Source organism: Castor canadensis, chromosome 8 (assembly GCF_047511655.1).
Source record: "Castor canadensis chromosome 8, mCasCan1.hap1v2, whole genome shotgun sequence".
Taxonomy (NCBI): Eukaryota; Metazoa; Chordata; class Mammalia; order Rodentia; family Castoridae; genus Castor; species Castor canadensis.
The window spans coordinates 152179812-152197605 of NC_133393.1; the positions used below are offsets into that span (position 1 = coordinate 152179812).

Here is a 17794-nt window from a genome sequence, read left to right on the forward strand (position 1 = left end):
GTTTACAAAATAAAACTATTCTACTGAAATTTTTGTTGTGCTTCCTCCTTCTCACTAAGCTTGAAAAAGCAGAAAAGTATGGTACCTAAGGAAACTTACGGGTTTAAAGATGCGGTTTGTAGGTCATGAAAGATGGATAAAAATTGGAGGATTACTGCATCTTAAAAAACTGTAGCTAGCTGGGCACTGGTGGCTCACACCTGTAATCCAAGCTACTCAGGAGGCAGAGATCAGGAGGATCACAGTTCAAAGCCAGCCCGAGGAAATGGTTTGTGAAACCCTATCTGAAAAAAATCCATCACAAAAAAAGGGTTGGTGGAATGGCTCAAGGTGTAGGCCCTGAGTTTAAACCCTAGTACTGCAAAACAAACAAACAAACAAACTTGCTAGGAAGCAGGATTCAGACTACAATGTAGCTGTTAAAGGCTGTGTTGTCATTACCCCTATCAAAATAAGTTATTTCTAGGTGGGTGCCTGTAGAGCTCATGCCTGTAATCCTAGCTACTCAGGAGGCAGAAATCAGTAGGATCATGGTTCAAAGCCAGTCAAGGCAAATAATTCTTGAGACCGTATCTCGAAAAAAACCCATCATAAAAAACAGGCTGGGGAGTGTGCTCAAGGTGTAGTCCCTGTGTTCAAACCCCAGTAACACACACACACACACACACACAAAAGTTCTTTCTTTTTGGTGGGGAGGCAGTGCTGGGGTTTAAACTTCATTCTTGCTAGGCAGGTGCTCTACCATTTGAGCCACTCCAATAGCCCAGAATGAATTGTTTCTTAACTATGCCTGTCTGGGGCTGGTGGAGTGGCTCAAGCGGTAAGAGCACCTGCCTAGCAAGTGTGAAGTTCTGAGTTCAAACTCTGGTGCTGCCAAAAACTAACAAACAAAAACCTAGACCTAGTGTCTGCATACCCCATTAGCAGCCAGGGATGATTGGTCTCATACCAAAAAAAAAAAAAAAAAAGAAAAAGAAAAAAAACCCCAAACTGTTGCTAGGGCTAGAGGTGTGTGCCTGCCTACCAAGCAGGACCTGAGTTCCCACTGCAGTACTGCCCGACAAAACAACAAAGCATTTAGGAAAGGAAAGAGGCCTTTTAATAGCATATGTTACTGGTGTTTCCTGCTGCTGTGCTCTTCTATGAATCAAAATGAGAAAGCAATCATGTATGTGACAGAGATGACAGTGCAGCCCTTTCACCTGACATCTGGCTAACAAATGTTACTAGCAAAGATGATGTGATATTAATATTAAATATTAATATTTAGTACACAGTTACAAAATGACACCATTCTATGTCAGTACACTCTTCTCAACAACATCTGATAGGTTTAAATGAATCTACAGAAGATAGGAAAAGTTCTTCTCTTTTGTTTCTTAAGTTCTTTGTTTTGGCAGCAGTGGGGTTTGAACTCGGGGTCTTGTCTTTGCCCAGATGTTGGATTTTTTTAACCATTATGGATTCTAAATACACCAGCAGATCATTCACATTTATGTACACACACGCACAGGGAAAATGAAAAAATTGCATTCAGAAATCTGAAAGGTGTACAAAAATGAAAGTGTAGAATAAATAATGAACAGAACTGTCACTCAAACCTCCAATGTGTCCACACTTGTGATGGTGGGACGACATTGCCCAGTAAGAACCGTCTAATCTCTTACTCGTACATGGAGAGTTTTTGGATATAAAACATACTAAATCATGCCAAGTGTGTGGCTCATGCCTGTAATCTCAACTGCTGGGGAGGCAGAGATTGGGAGGATGGGGATTTGTAATGGGGGGGGAAGAAAGGGGAGTGAGTGAGACCCCATCTCAACCAATAAAAAAGCTGAGCGTGTTGGCGTGTGGCTATCATCCATCCACATGGAAAGCACAAATGGGAGCATAGCAGCGCAGGCCACGCAGGCATAAAGTGAGACCCTATCTCAAAAACAATCAGAACAAAATGGGCTGGGGGCGTGGTGACAGTGGCAGAATGCCTGCCTAGCAAGTACCAAGTCCTCAGTTCAAATCCAGGTATCACAAATAAATAAGACGTATCAATGATAGCTCTGTTGTCACTATCGTTATCACATTTCAGTTAATTTACTATGTCATAATGTCACACATTCTGAGTATCAACGTTTAAGTCAAGGCTTCTACTCACTGGTCCACTAGCAAGTGCTGGCTCAAATAACAGCTTCCTGTCTTTGTGACATCTTAAGTAGTTGTCATATAATACAATCCACGTGCTCTAGGTGAGAGATGTTTTCTGTTCCACTACTTTTTAACTTTCTCCCGATATAAATTGTGCCCTGCTTAAACAAACCAGTGACAGTGACATTATTCAATGACTGCTACACACGTGCTGCTAAACAAAGTCAGTCTCACCCAGCACGAGGGACACAGTATTTTCATTGACTTAATTGGAATATTTCCATTTTTTGTAGTCACTGCAACCTTGCCAATGACTACATCACTTAAGCCTTCTTTTTTAGGACTGCAAAGTTTCTGAACTCTGAGGTGTAATAATATTTATACTAAATGAACTTAAAGTAGACAACACATTTTCAAATAAAAGAGGCCACCTCTTAACAGGTCTCAACATCTACATTTTGCTTCTGTAAATCCCACAAAAGTGTGAACACTTGTAAATAACGAATGCTTACGGTAATTCCCTTACGCCTTGCCACACAAAACGACTTCCAGGGGAATACGAGGGGACCAACATCTGTTAGTGCCACGCTCCCTTGATTTTTCTCTTTTGTGGCTGTTCTCCTGGTTTCCACAGACGCTGTACAAGTCCTTATGTTCTCCTGTGACATCGGTTTGGGCTGAATAAGCAACAGTAGCTAGTCAGGTTTATTTCTGTGATGGAGTTTATTGTTAAATCTCATTTCCAGAGAAGAGTGGGAGAATCACAGCTATCTCGAGTCTTCAGCCCTGTTGGCTGACTTCCAAGATAAAGGTGGGGTGAGGTGCCCTTGCAATCCCAAGCTCTGATGCGTGGGACTTTGCCTCACTGGAGTATTCTACTGAGCTGTCCGTTCTATAAACTGCTTTTTTTTTTTTTTTGTGGTTCTGGGGTTTGAACTCAGGGCTTCATGCTTGTTAGGCAGGTGCTGTACCACTTGAGCCACTCCTCCAAGTATTTTGTTTTGTTTTGTTTTTTGGTGGTACTGGGGTTTGAACTCAGGGCCTTAGGCAGGCACTGTACTACTTTGAGCCACTCCAGCTGCCCTTTTTTGTGTTGGGCCTTTTTGAGATAGGGTTTCTGGAACTATTTGCGCCATTGGCGCCCGGCTCCATTTTGTGTCTTGTTTCCTACATGGGAAGCAGGCTATGTTTCTCTCTCCCTTTTTCTATTTCTGCCTAATTTTTCCTGCTTTACTAAAAAACAAACAAACAAACATAAAAAATGGGCACTGGTGGCTCACGCCTGCAATCCTAGCTACTCAGGAGGCAGAGATCAGGAGGATTGTGTTTCGAAACCAACTCGGGCAAATAATTCTTGAGACCCTATTTTGAAAAACCTTATCACAAAAATAGGGTTGGTGGAGTGGCTCAAGGTGAAGGCCCGGAGTTCAAACCCCAGTGCTGCCAAAAACAAAAACAAACAGAAAGCAGATTGCCTCTGCAATATCCTATACAGATTCAACAACCAGGATCCTGGAAGGGGGCCATGAGGGTGGATGGGCTGCAGTCTGAACAAATCCCCAGGAGCTGCTCAGCTCCAATTCCTAAGTGACTCCCTGACGTTCCCTCTTTAGGCTGCTGCGGCCTGGTTGCCCTGTTCCCAGCTCCCATTGATGGGGAGAGCAGAAGTTGGTTGGTGCCCTCTCCCACACCCTCCTTGGGACCTGCTGCTGTATGCTGCCCACCTGCGTGGAGAAAATAAATTACCCTGATTTAATCCACTGTTTTCTCCTGGGAGAGCAGGGTCTCATATGTTGTCCAGTCTGGCCTCCAACTCCAGATCCTCCTGCCTCACTATAGGTGCACACCGCTGCACCCAGCCTGCTGAAAAATATTTTTTAAGTTATCTTTTTAAAGATTCTTATTTTTTTTTTGGTGGTCCTGGGGTATGAACTCAGTGCGTTATGCTTGCTAGGCAAGTGCTCTGTCATCTGAACCACTTCACCAGTCCTATACCGGCTTTATTAACATATAATGCATATACTGTAAAATGTATCCATTTAGGCTGGGCATGGTGGCACACACCTGTAATCTCAGCACTAGAAAGGCTGAGGCAGGAAGATTGACAATTTGAGGCCAGCCTGGGCCACACTTTTTTCTTTTTTGTCTAAAAAAACTCAAAACTTCACCCCCGCCGTGCTGAGGATTGAACTGAGGGCCTCGACCATGCTAGGCAAATGCTCCACCACTGAGCCACATTCCAGCTCAAATTTACCCCTTTAGAGTATTTAATTTATGGGGTTTAGTGTGTTGGCAGGCTGTGATATTTACTTCTTGTGGCTATCGAGTTATACCAGGGCTGGGAGTGTGGCTCAGTGGTAGAGCGCTTGCCTGGCACGTGTGGCCTTGGGTTCCATCCCCAGCACCGCTGTGAAGCAGACAGACACTTCTTCCCCCCCGGAATGGTTTTGCCACCTGACATGAGGCTTTTTTCTGGCCTCCACTGCACTCCACTGACCTATGTGCTATCCTTATGCTAGCACCACATGGTTGTGGTTATTATGGCTAGGTAGAACAAGTTGAAATCAGGAAGCACGAGTCATTTCAATGCTTGTATTCTTTTTCCTTTTGCGTTACGGGGGTTTGAACGCAGGGCCTCATGCTTGCTAGGCAGTTCCTCTACCAGCTGAGCTACTTTGCCAAACCTCCTTACTGGGGATTCGAACTCAAGAGCCTCACCCTTGCTAGGCAGGTGCAATACTACTTGAGCCACTCTGGCAGCTTGTGGTTGTTAGAAACCTTCCCTCTCTTTACATCATCTCCCCTGTACCGGGAGTGAATTTAGGGACTTACGCTTGCTAGGCAAGTGCCCTACCATGTAAGCTATGCCCCTCATCCTTGTTTTCACTTTCATTTCGAGGGAGAATCTCGAACTTGAGATCCCCTTATCTCCACCTCCAAAGTAGCTGAGATTACAGGCATGCACCACACCAGCTCCACTGCATCCTTTATTCTCTCCATTTATAAAGTAATTTAACAGAATGTGGTGGTTCATGCCTGCAACTCCAGCACTCAAGTCCAGCCTGGGCTACATAGTGAGACCCTCTTGCTCAATCAATCAACCAATAAATCAAATTATATAATCAGATAGTGTTAGCACCTGGTTCAAGTCTCAGCACTGCAAAAAGCAACACAAAAACTCAAGACTTTTATTTACCCATAGTTTTATTCTGTTGTTCTTCCTTCCTATTGTTCCAAGTTTCCTTCTCTGTTTTTCCTTTACGTTTAGAAACTTTCTTTTAGGGTAGATCTCCATTTCCCTCAATCTGAGGCTTAAACACTCCCCCTAATTTTTGGGGGGAGGGGCCCTGGGCTTGAACCATACCCATAGTTCTAACCCTAATTCCTAAACTGCATTTTCTGTGGATACAGAACTTTTTTCTGGGGATTGAACACAGGGCCTCACACTTGCTAGGCAAGCGCTCTAGCACTTAAACTACACCAACTGCAAGAAAAAGATCAAAACCCTAGCTAAAAAAGAACTAAAGCAGAAAGGACTGGGGGTGTGGCTCAGGTGGTAGAGAGCTTGCCTAGCAAGCTGGAGGCTCTGAATTTGAACCCCAGTACAACCAAAAAAAAAAAAAAAAAAAATCCTTGTTAGAAAGCCCTGAGTGGTGGTGCACATCTATAATCCCAGTATTCAGGAGGCTGAGGACGGAAAATTCAAGACCACTCTGGCCTACATAGGGAGACCTACACAGTGAGATCTCAAAACAAACAAGTAGTCCCTGTCAGATAATTCTAACGTCTCCGTTAGAATTGGTGGCGATGTCTTGTTTTTTCTCAAAGTGAAGTTTTCCTGGTTTTCGTATGCATGATTTTCAATCTTGACATGAACGTTTTAGGTGTTATTGTGAAACTGGATCTCACTTAGCCCTTGCAAGTCCTCTGACACTGCCCTGGCAGGGACAGAAGGGCATCATGGGTGTATTGCCACACGTGGGTGGAAGGGCATCCGCTGATACCCAAGATGGGTCTCCTTGCTGCTGCTAGGTGGGAGTGAGCTCACCATTCCCTTAGTCCTGCTGCCAGCACCCAAAGGTGGGGTTGCCTAATTTCTCCAACCCACGTGGCCTCCACTGACACCAAGTGAAATTCCCAGCTCCTACTGTTTTCTCTGACACCACCCTAGCAGGGGTCTCGGTGTGTCCCAGTACAGCCTGGGGAGAGTAACAGTCTAGGCACCCGACTTGACCTTTGTGGTGATGGCTGGGGTTGCAATCCCTTCTACAAGTCTGGCTGGGGTTTCCACCCTTGGCTAGAGGGCTTTTATGGGTCTGTATCTGTTGGTGTTGTAGGTTGTTAGCTTGTCCAGCACCTAGTTGAGGGTCTGGGAAGCAAAATGAAAACCCAGGGAACTTAGTTCTTGTCACTCCTTGGGGTCCTGACGTCCCCAGTCGGTCCACCTGAGACAGGTTCATGATATAGCGCCCAGATTTGCCTTGAATTTGCAACCTTTCTGCCTCCACTGCGTGCTGGGATTACTTGTGTGTGCCACCATGCCTGGCTCTTAGGATTGTTTTATACAAAACGTCCAGGACTGTATTTAGTGGGGCGGACAGGGATGTGCATTTCCTATGCACTTGTTTTTTGAACTAGGGTCTTGCCATGTAGTCCATGCTGACCTTGAGCTCATGATCCTCCTGATTCCCCCTCCCAAGTGCACGTACCTACTTTTTAATACAACGAAATCAGTCATCAGTAACCAAGAGGCAAATTCCACCCATGAGTAGAATTTCTTTAGAGCAAGGCAAAGGACCTCAGCCTGGCTCCCTAGTTCCCTGTAAACAGTGCTCTAACACTATGGTGGAATGGACTGTGCTCACTTCAGGCCTAGAAGATGGAGTTCCCATGTCAAGTGCTTCTCAGATGTTATCGCTTACACCCACTCAGCTATAGAGACTGAGGTTCAATGATTTCTGGGAGGAAAGGCCCAAAGGACATGGCCAGTGAACAGTAACACAAAGAGGCAAATGCCTGCTTTCTGGTGACAGCTCTCACTTAGACCACGTAGCACAATCTAAGAAACTACAGCTCAAAGGTAGGAATAACAAACATTTATTCAGAAATGGAAAGTAATACAGAGTCACCTCCATCCCTTAATGCCTTTTCCTCTCCTGAACAAAAGACACAGATGAGTAATGTAGAATGGGAAAAGGACACAGGGTTGGCCAACCACCTTTTCTTCAGTTTCCCAGGAAGACATCCTGTAGAGCAGGGAAGGCAAATAAGTCTCCTTCCCCTCAATGCACCACATGGCCAGGAGGCTGCAGCTGAACTCAGGGCAATTCTGTGACAACTGGAGCACACCTGCTTGGGAACAAGAGGGGAGGGTACAGCTGCAGGCAGGGCATCTACCATCCCTGTTCTATGTAAGTCCAAACAGTGGTTCAACTGTTCCCAGTACTTGAGAAGTCAGGCCCTAGTGCCTTTTGGGTGCTCTCTTGAGTCAGGAAGGGTAAAGTATAGGAGGAATGTCTTCCAGCTGCTAAAGAGAAATACATTTGAACCATTCCAAGAGGGTGAGAGAAGAGAAGCAGCAATCTTTAAAGAAGGGGAAAGTGGAGCACCCCAGGCACCCTTTCTGGATTCCCCGGCCTGGAAATCTGAGGACTGAAGCTGGGCTCAAACTCTGGATCCTTCCTGCTTGGTAGATTTAACTCTGGGGCACTTGAGTGTCTAGGTTCTCTTTGTTGGGCTAGCCTCAAGCAAGTCTTGAGAAGTGCATGGTCTCAGCTACCTTTGCTTCCTGGGCTTGTGCCTTTCTCAGCACGTGCTACTGATTTTGTAGTGCTCCTGGAATCCTGTTCCCCACCCTGCTCCAGTTCATACAGCCTGGATTCTCTACAGTTCCAACAATTCAGCAGGGGTGTGCTGAGTGACCCCAGGAGCAATGCTGCCCTGGCATCCACAGCACACACCTGTGTCCTACAGCTTTGCCCCAAACTGCCTGGGATGGGGACTGGAGAAGCGGCCACAGTGTGCCTGGTAGGACTGCCCTGCTCCCCTGAAGGGTCACTCAAGAGTGTGATAATGTCCCTTGGTGGCAGCTGGATACATGCTGCTGGCATCTTTGACTGTTGTCTTATACAACTAAGGGCAGAAAGGCAGAGCCAGAAGCAAGCCAACACCTCCCATCATACAGAGCTGCAGAACGGGGGCAGGGCCTTTTAACGGCCCAAGCAGCAGGAAACTGGCACCTGCACCAAAACCAGGTATGATAACCACCAGGTGAGGGGAGAACCAAGAGGGCTGTAACTTGGGCCTCACCCAGCAATGACACCCAAAAGGATGAGTGAACTAGACTTGGGAATTCAGCACTGTTCCAAGAACAAGGGAAACATACAGACTCTGGAAATTCACTCTGGGTTGCCTAAGACAGCAGAGGCCCCACCAAGGCCAAGAGCTGGTGTTACATTGCTCCTAGCAGAGCAGGAGCCTCATCCTGCCCTTGCCACAGACCTGATCAGTACTCAGGTCTAGAGAGGACAATAGACCTGTGACCTGTGACCTGCCCAGGACACCCCCACTGACTGGGTGGGTGAGTGGCACTGCTATCAAGCTGATCTGGCTCCTATTAGCACAGCAGGGGTTCTCACTCCCTGCTTTGTTTGAAAAACTTAAAAAAGAGAAGGGAAGGCAATTTCTCTGCCCATGGAAAAAGCAATGTCTTCCAAAAGCCCTGCCCTGCTTCCCACAGGGCCATAAGAACACTATCCAGGAGCTTAGTGCACCATTTTCAGGTAAGCTATCAGCTTGGGACTGAGGGCAGGGAGGCACATTCTGAGAAACACAGGCCTACCTTGGTGATGAGGTGGAGGGAGAAGAAACAAACTACAGGAAAAAATGTTAACATACAGAAGAGTACAGGGTAGAACACAAACACAGAAAGGCGGGTCCTGTCCAGTGAGGAAGCTCTACCCCTGGCGACCCTTCCCACGCTCAGGGGGCTTCAGTCCGACGGCCCATTGGTCACAAGCTTTGCCTTGGGAAACAGAGCCACCTTCCTCTGCCCCACTTCTGGCTGCCTCACTGCCCTCTCAAAGTTTGATTTTGAATTCTGTGGGCTGTGTGGTCACAGAGGCCCCCGAAGACTTGAAGAGTGCCTTCAGGATGGTGTCAGGGTCCACTTCAGCAGGAGGGTTGGAAGAGGAGGCAGAATTCACCCTCCGAGGCAGCTCACTCTCCTTTTTCACTGAGGGGCTGTCACTCAGCCGCCTGTAGAGAGCAGATAAGAACAAGTCCTGGTCAGTTTCCCTTCAGAGAGGACCCTATACTCACTAAACATCTGTTTTGGGACAGGCACTGGGTGTGGTGCTCTCCAAACCCCTTTCTCTCACTTCATCTTGTAGCAAACCTGTATTTTTCTTATTTACAACTGAGAAAACCGAGATGCAGCCTGCAGTGCACTAAAGCTGAAGTTTAGAAAACACTGCATGGTAACACACACTGGTATACCATAAAGACCAAAGTCCTAATAACAGCTCATCCACAGCCATACCACCTGAACATGCCCGATCTAGTATAAGTAACAACTGATTTAACTCTGTTTAGCTCAACAATCCCCAAACTCACCAGGTTACAAAACCCTAAAACATTTTTAGAACGTAACTTATTCCTGGAACACAGTTTTAGAAATTTATTCAAATCACAACGTTCATTATCCAGATTCAAATCCCAGTGTTTCTAAATCTCAAAGTCTATTATTCCAGGCCTGCCCTGCAAGAGTCCACCACCTTGGCAAGTCAATTTCCTCCTGGTTGTCTGCCTGCTTATCTAGAAAATGGTGTCTTGCCAGTTGGAACATTTTATGAATCTTAGGTTCCAAAAAGTCCTCCTGGTGGGCCAGGCGCATTATATCGGAGTGTAACGAAATGAGGGGTGGCACTGGCCTAACACAGTCACTTACAAGGAGGTGCAGCTTTCTTTCACTTGGAGACACAAAGAGTTGTGCAAGGGGGGTTAGAAGTGGCCTGCTCTCTGCTGCTTCTAAATTATAAGGTTGAGGAGCAGCCCCTGTAGGGTCAATCCCTGGGGAAATGATGAGACAAAGCACTTAATTCTGATTGAAGCACCTTGATCATAACAGAGGAGATGGACTAGAGGATAGAGAACGGCTGTGATGCAGGCAACTTTTCCCTCAGAATAAAAGAGAAAACATGCAGAAAAGCCAGTCCCTCCCCGCCCCCCCTTTGGAACTCACAGCAGGATGGGCTGGTCTGAGGTGATAACATTCCCATTCATATGAAGGTTACATTTCATTGGCTGCCCTGAAAAAACAAAGAAAGAAAAGGTTCTGTCATGAGATCTCAGTTCCTCATCGAAAGGACAAAGGTCAAAGCCCACCACTGGTTACTGTGGTGCTAGCCTGTAAACCCAGCACTCAGGAGGCTGAGGCAGGAGGAGGATCATGAGTTTGAGATCAACCTGACTACATACTGAGACCCTGTCTAACAAAGTCTACAACTAGCAGTTTGCCCCCACAGCCAGAGACAGAGCTACTAGGTATCAGCCAGACCCAGTCTATGGATTTGGATGTGCTTTGTCTTCCAAAGACTCATGTGTTAGAAGCTCAGTCCCCAGTGTAGTAAGGCTGAGAGGGGGAAGCACCTTTAAGAGGTGGGGCCTGATGGGACTGATTAGGTAATCAGAAGCAATTCAGTTGCTTCTCCATGTGCTGCTGGCATGATGAAGCCAAGGGAAAATCTGAATGCTGCCCAGGCTGACTGTTCAAACTCTAGGCTCAAGCAATCCTCCTGCATTAGCCTACTTAGTAGCTGGACTACAGGTTTATGCTACTATGCCCAGCTTGTCTCACTTGCTATCAGTTTTGTCATCAATTTTAGAGTCATGTAGCTGAGTAATATGCTCCAATAATGGTAACAGTTGCCTCAGTTCTTTTCCAGGTACTTGGAGTGAGCTTAAACTAGTTAAAACCACCAACCCTTCACTTGAGCCTGCTAAGTGTTTGATGGGTGAATCTTCGAAGTCATGGGGCCAAAACTGAACCTTTCGAATGTTTGAGCACAGCCATTCCCCCAAGATGTGTCCTATGCAGGGCACGGAAGTCTAACAATGCGTGTGCAGACCACCAACTACTTCACTCTCCTTATCTCCAGTCACCTTTCCCCATGTCTTAGATCACTCTGAGTTCTTTTTTTTGGTGCTGGGAATCAAATTCAGGGTGTTGTCCATGGCAAGAGCACCCCAGCCCTCATCCTGATTCTTTAATCCATAAATAGCCCTAAACCCTATCTTCAGATTTCAGACATGCTCTCCAAACTCCATGCTTGGCTGCACTGTGAATAAACCTGTTCTCTTTTGCAAAACTTGTCATCTCAGTGAGTGGCATATTGTGAGATGTTCAAAACAGACTTTGGGTTCAGTAACAATGAAGTCCTCACCTGAGCCAAAGTGATGTCAGTGCCACACCCCTGGGTGTCCAGAACTGAGAGCTAAATAAACCTCTTTTGTTTTTAAAGCACCAAGTCTCAAGAAAATTAGTACATGCAGTCACTAAGAAAATCCCAGAGCGTGAGGAAACCTCACACAAACAGGCAACAAGCCTTGCTTCATACAGGAGGGGAGTGTGGAAATGAGACAGAAAGTACTCAGTGAGAAGCCACCCAAATCTGCTTGTGAAGTGTGTGGAAAGAGAAAATGCTAGGCTATGAAGTGAACGAAGGATGCAGGTGCATATGTATAGACTTCCCCTTGTCCAGGAAAAATTTGTGCTATACAGGATGCATGCCCACTGCATATAAGACATGATGTGTAACAGTAAAAGCTCCAAAAAAGAGAAAAAGAATAGAGCTGCACAGGAGTAAGTTTCTACATCTGACTAGAATCAAGCCTGGATTAATCTGAAACAGGTTTGAAAAAATTATAAACATACCCTGTGAACCCTCAGCAACCACAAAGAAAATGATTCAAAACTCATAGCAAAACTTTCATTACTAAAAATATTCACGCAACAAAAGAAACCCACAGAAGAAGAACACTGGTAATTCTTGCAATATTTGAAACATTTCATTATTATTATGTCTGTTAAGGTGTCTGTGACCAGTAATCTTTGACATACTTTTAAAATCGTTGAGGTATTGTAAGCTAGAAACAAATCAATAAATGTGTGTTCTGACTGCTCCATCAACTGGCCACTACCCCAATCTCTCTCCCTCTCCTCTGGCCTGCTTATAACCTGAGATACAACTATATTCAAATCAGGCCAAATAATAACCCTACAATGATCTCCTAAGTATTCAACTCGAGAGTCACATGTCTCTCACTTTAAATTAAAAGCCAGAAATGACTAAGCTCAGTGTAGAAGGTATGCTGAAAGCTGGGATAAGCCAAAGCTAGGCTTTTTGTATCAAACAGCTAAGTTATGAGTGCAAACTTTTTTTCCTCCTCTTCTCTGTTTTTTAATAAATTTTTAATCACTTTCTTTCTATTATTGTTGTACTGGGGGTATACTGTGACATTTACAAAAGTACTTACAAAAGCTGAATTCACTCTCCTCCATCATTCTCCTTTATCTTTCCTCTCCCTCAATGAAAAATCCTTAAAGGAAATTAAAAGTGGTATTCCAATGAATGCCTTATCACTAATGTGAAGAAGTTTCAGAGGTCTGGATGGAAGAATAAACCAGCCACAGCAGTCACCTAATCCTGAATCTAATCCAGAGCAAGGTCCTAATTCTCTTTAATTTTATGAAGACTGGGAGAGGTGGGAAGATGTATGAAGCTAGCAAAAGTTAGTTCACAAGGTTTATGCAAAGGAGCCAGCTTGGCAACATACAAGTACAAGGTAAAGTAGCAAATGCTGATGTAGAAGCTGCAACAAGTTATCCAGAAGACCTAGTAAAGACAACTAAACAATAGATTTTTAGTGTAGCTGAAATGGACCTGTCAATTGAAGATGCCATCTATGACTTTCATACCTAGAGAAAAGACAATGCTTGGCTTCAAAGAATAGGCTGTCTCTTGTTATGGGTTAATGATGGTTGTGACTTTTAAGTGAAGCCAATGCTCATTTACCATTGTGAAAATCTTATGACCTTTAAGAGTTTTCCTAGTGGTGCACATCTGTAATCCCAGCACTCATGATGCTAAGACAGAAGGACTACAAGTCTGAGGCCAGCCTGGGCTATAGAACTGTCCTAAGTCTACCCTGTGTTCTGTAAGTGGAACTGTAGCAGGGAGGAAGGCCAGAAAAGAAACAGACAGGCTGGTGTTCTGACGAGACAGGGGGAGGGGATGGCAAAGCAGAGAGATAAAACTTAGAATTGAAACATGGTCACCTAGCACTGGGGAAATAAAATAACCAATGAAGACACATGCAGCCACAAGTGGGTTCAGCTTTGCTTTTTGCTTCTGTAACCTGCTTGCAGGGTATATAAGGTGAGGCCTCTTCTTCTCGGGGCTCAGCCTTTGGACATGAGTCCGCTGAGTCTGTGCCAGCACAATAAAAGTTGCTTCCTGCTAATCTGCCTCAGTGTCCCGTATCTCAGATAGTAATTTCCCGCAACATTTCTTGGGGGCTCTGCAACAGAACCATAAAGGCTCGATAATGACACGTTTACAACATGGTTTATTGAGTATTTCAGGAGCACTTAAAATAAAGAAATAGGGTGGGGAAGGGAGGCAGGGAGGAGAAATGACCCAAACAATGTATGCACATGTGAATAAATGAATAATAATAAAAAAAAAAAGATGAAACTTCAGAAAAAAAAAAGAAAGACTACAAAAAGTTATTGTTGCCTCAGACAGTGCTTCTGGGCAAAGTAAATTGGAAACATTGTGAAAAGATAGTCTTCATGCCATCAGGCACCGCACTTGGTTGGTGGTGTATAGCTCAGTGGTGGAACAGTACTTGCCTAGCAAGACCCTGGGTTCCACCTCCATTACCACCAAAAAAAGAAAAAAAAAAATTCAAATCACAGCAGGAGGTCATAATAATAATCAACATTATCAGAAGTTTGGAAGGTTGATTCCAGCCTTCATGTATGACTGTCAGGGGTCTAAAACTTCAGTAGAACTGCAGATGTGATAGGAACAGCAAGAAAACTAGAATTAGAAGGCGAGCCTAAAAATATGATTAAACTGCTGTGATTCCATAATAAAACTTTAATGGCTGAAGAGGTGCTTTTTATGGATGAGCAAAGAAAGTGGCTCCTTGAGATGGATGGAATCTACTCCTGGTGAAGATGCCATGAGCACTGTTGAAACAACAAAGGGATTTAGAATGTTACATGAACTTACTTGATAATGCAGCAGCAGGGTTTGAGAGGGCTGATTCCAGATTTGCTGTCGTTTATTTGTATTGTGCTTGCTGCTGCTGGTTTTGGTGCTGAGGATTGAACTCAAGGAATTGCTCATGATAAGCATGTTTTCTACTCCCTAGCTCTCCCCAGCCTGACTCCAGTTTTTTATTTGCTTTTTGAGAAACAGTCTTGCTATGTAGCTCAGGCTGACCTGGAACCAGTGATCCTCCTGCCTCAGCCTCCCGAAGTCTAGAGTTAGACTCCAATTCTGAAAGAAGTTCTACTGTGGGTAAAATGCTATCAAGCAGCATAGCACATTACAGAGAAGCACTGTGTGAAAGGAAGAGGCAATCAGTACAGCAAAGTTCACTGTTGTCTTCTTATTTTAAGAAACCAGCCACAGCTACCTCAACCAGTAACAACCACCACCCTCATCAGTCAGAAGCCAATCTCGAGGCAAAACCCCTCGCCAGGAAAAAAGTAACAACCTGCTGAAGCTTCAGATTATTGTCATTTTATAGCCATAGTTCAAGTGCACAGTGAATAAAGCACAGTACAGTGTAACTGTAGTTTTATATGCACTGAAAAGCCAAAGCATTCCTGTGAATCACTTTACTGCAATGGTCTGAAATGGAAGCCACAATCTCTGAGATATGCCTGTATATACGTTTATATTCACAGATACAAAAGGTTGAAAGTGAAAGAATGGAAAAAGATGCATCAAACAGCAACCCTAATACTTATAAAGATGAAGGATTTTAAAACAACAAAAAAATGTTGAGAGAGATAAAGAAGGAAACTTTAAATTGATTTAAAGGATCAATTCATTAGGATGAAAACAATGACAACAGAAGTGCAAAAGGAGCATGGCAGACAGAGCTTCTCTCTCTCTCTACAAGCTACCCTGAGATGAATAAAGCTACTTACTGGGCACAGAGCTCACCCAGGTGCCAACATTTAGGTAAGGCTCCAGGTCTCTGAGGAACCTGTGTTCTGGCAGAAAGCAGGCCAACATGTGGAGGGGGTGGCATATGGCTCTTGGCTTCCCTGGCAAGGCCCTTTAAAGATATCCATCCACAGCGAAATGGTATCTCCCACAGCTTTGTACTAGACTATACCATCCCTGCCTGTCCCTGGTGCTGACAAGACTCCAGAAGGGTGGCTGTCCTAGAATATCTTTCCACCCACCTCAGAGGAAAGCTTGCCCTGGATGACCTGCTGCCAACAGCAAGCAGACAGAGGAACAGAAGCGTAAGGTGGTAGCTTTCTCTCCAACTTACCATCCAGACACCGGTTGTTGTATTTCTTATATGCAGTGATAGCATCATCCTTCTTCACAAAGACCACCTCTGCTACCCCAGGATGGACCAGCCGAGCCCGCTTGAGGGCTCCACACACACAGAAAAGCTCCTGCAAAGAACAAGACAGGCTGAAGTTGGGAAAGAATCCCCAACTGCCTGCCATTCATACACTCTGAGGGCTCTGCAGTGGTAGTACTGCAGCTAAATGTGTGCCACGCCCAAGATCTTGGGGAGGCTCTGTTTCAGGTGCCATCACTTTTTCTGTGATGGGATTGGGGTGGATTTAAACTTAGGGCTTCACGATGGCTAGCTAGGAAGGTACTGTACTGCTTGAGCCTTACCTCCCGTCCATTTTGCTCTGGACAGTTTTGGAAACAAGGGTCTCAGGAACTATTTGCCTGGGCTGATTGATCCTCTTGATTTCAGCCTCCCAAGTTGCTACAATTACAGGTGTGAGCCACCAGCACCTGGCTTTCAGGTGGTATTCTTGAGACACTCACAGGTCTCAACTTGGGACCAGATAAGGAACAAGGTGTACTGGTAGTGAGAAAGGGGTATGGGACCACTAATACCTTTAACCTCCCACAGGGCTACTGTCAAAGTTCTCAATGCCCCCTTCCTCAACAGGGATAACAGTTATAGAATTACTCTCAGAGAACTCTCTGTCACAAAATGGGTGTGCAGGGTCACCAAAGAATGACAGCTGCTAATATATCACCTGGGAATCTGTTAGGGTGACAAATTTTGAAGTTCTACTTAGGATCACCAATAGTCCTCGGTCCTCAGTGGGTTGATTGAGGAGTTTTCCAGAACAGGGGACTTTGTTGTTTTTTTTTTTTTTTTTTTGGTGGTACTGGGGTTTGAACTAGGGGTCTCATGGTTTAGCAGCAGGCGCTATACCACTGTAGCCACTCTGCCAGCCCTTTCCTGTGTTGGGTATTTTCAAGATAGGGACTTATGAACTATTTGCCCAGGCTTATGTTGAACCTCCAGCCTCGTGATCTTTGCCTCTTGAGCAACTGGGATTATAGTGATGAGCCACTGGTGCCTGGCCATCAGGAGACTCTTGAGTGCAAAAACCAGGGCAGTCTCTAACAAAACAGGGGCAGCTGTTCACTCTAAGTCAGAAGCACGGTTGGATGACTGGGGCTCTGCCTTTATCAGCTGGGTGATCAATTGTACATTTCTTCCTTTTTTTTCTTTTCTTTTTTAAAAGTGTAGCCCAAGCTGGCCTTGAAATCATGATCTTCCTGCCAATTCTTTCTCACCTAGTTGACTACTGGGATATGCCACTAAAACTGGCAAATTGTACATTTCTTAACTTCTGGGAGGATTGTTTGCTTTTCTGCAAGTAAGAAAAGGACTGGTATAGCCTCCCTCCTGGGGTTGCTGGAAAGTCCAACTGATCTATTTTTTTCGTTGTTGTTGTTGGTACTGGGGTTTGAATTCAGGGCCTTATGCTTACTAGGCAAGTGTGCTAACACTTGAGCCATGTCCACAGTCCCCAGAAAGTTTTTTTTTTTTGGTAGTACAGGGGTTTGAACCCCAACTGATCATTTTTAAGGCAGTGCTTCATACATGTTCAACTCATCCCCTCATTTTATTTGACCAGAAAGGGAATACCAGGTGGAGACTAGAACACAGGCCATCAGCATGTATGTCATTTCTTCATCTGTAACTGTCTTCCACAGGTTGTTGTGAAGACAAAGAGAAGGCTTATGGAAAGGTCCCTGGAATAATTTCATTTTTTTATTTAAAAAACTTTTAATTTATTCTTTATACAGTGTTAGGGATTGAACCAGGCCTTGTGCTTGCTAGGTAAATGCTCAATCACTGGAGCCATGCCCCCAGCCCTAGAATTTGTTTTGATGGTTACTTTTTTTTTTTTAAACACAGTACTGAGGGGTTGAACTCAGGGTCTATGCTTGCTATGTAAGTACTCTACCACTTGAGCCAGCAGCGAGCCCTTATTATTATTATTATTATTATTATTTTTGAGATAGGGTCTCTCCTTATGTCCAGAACAGACTGAACCACAATCCTATTGGTG

The 17794-nt window shown here is 44.8% G+C and overlaps 1 protein-coding gene across 2 annotated transcripts in view; it reads right to left on the reverse strand.

Moving 5' to 3' along the window:
* Window positions 1-7216: 7216 nt before the first annotated feature.
* Poldip3 (DNA polymerase delta interacting protein 3) overlaps window positions 7217-17794 on the reverse strand; it is a 37978-nt gene continuing 27400 nt past the window's right edge. For both annotated transcript variants that reach the window (XM_074084611.1, XM_020174193.2), the window contains 3 exons: window positions 15724-15853; window positions 10385-10451; window positions 7217-9399 (listed from right to left, as the gene is read on the reverse strand). In XM_074084611.1, coding sequence (XP_073940712.1) covers window positions 9222-9399; window positions 10385-10451; window positions 15724-15853 — 375 coding nt within the window. In that variant the 3' untranslated portion in view covers window positions 7217-9221. The remainder of the gene's footprint in view (window positions 9400-10384; window positions 10452-15723; window positions 15854-17794) is intronic.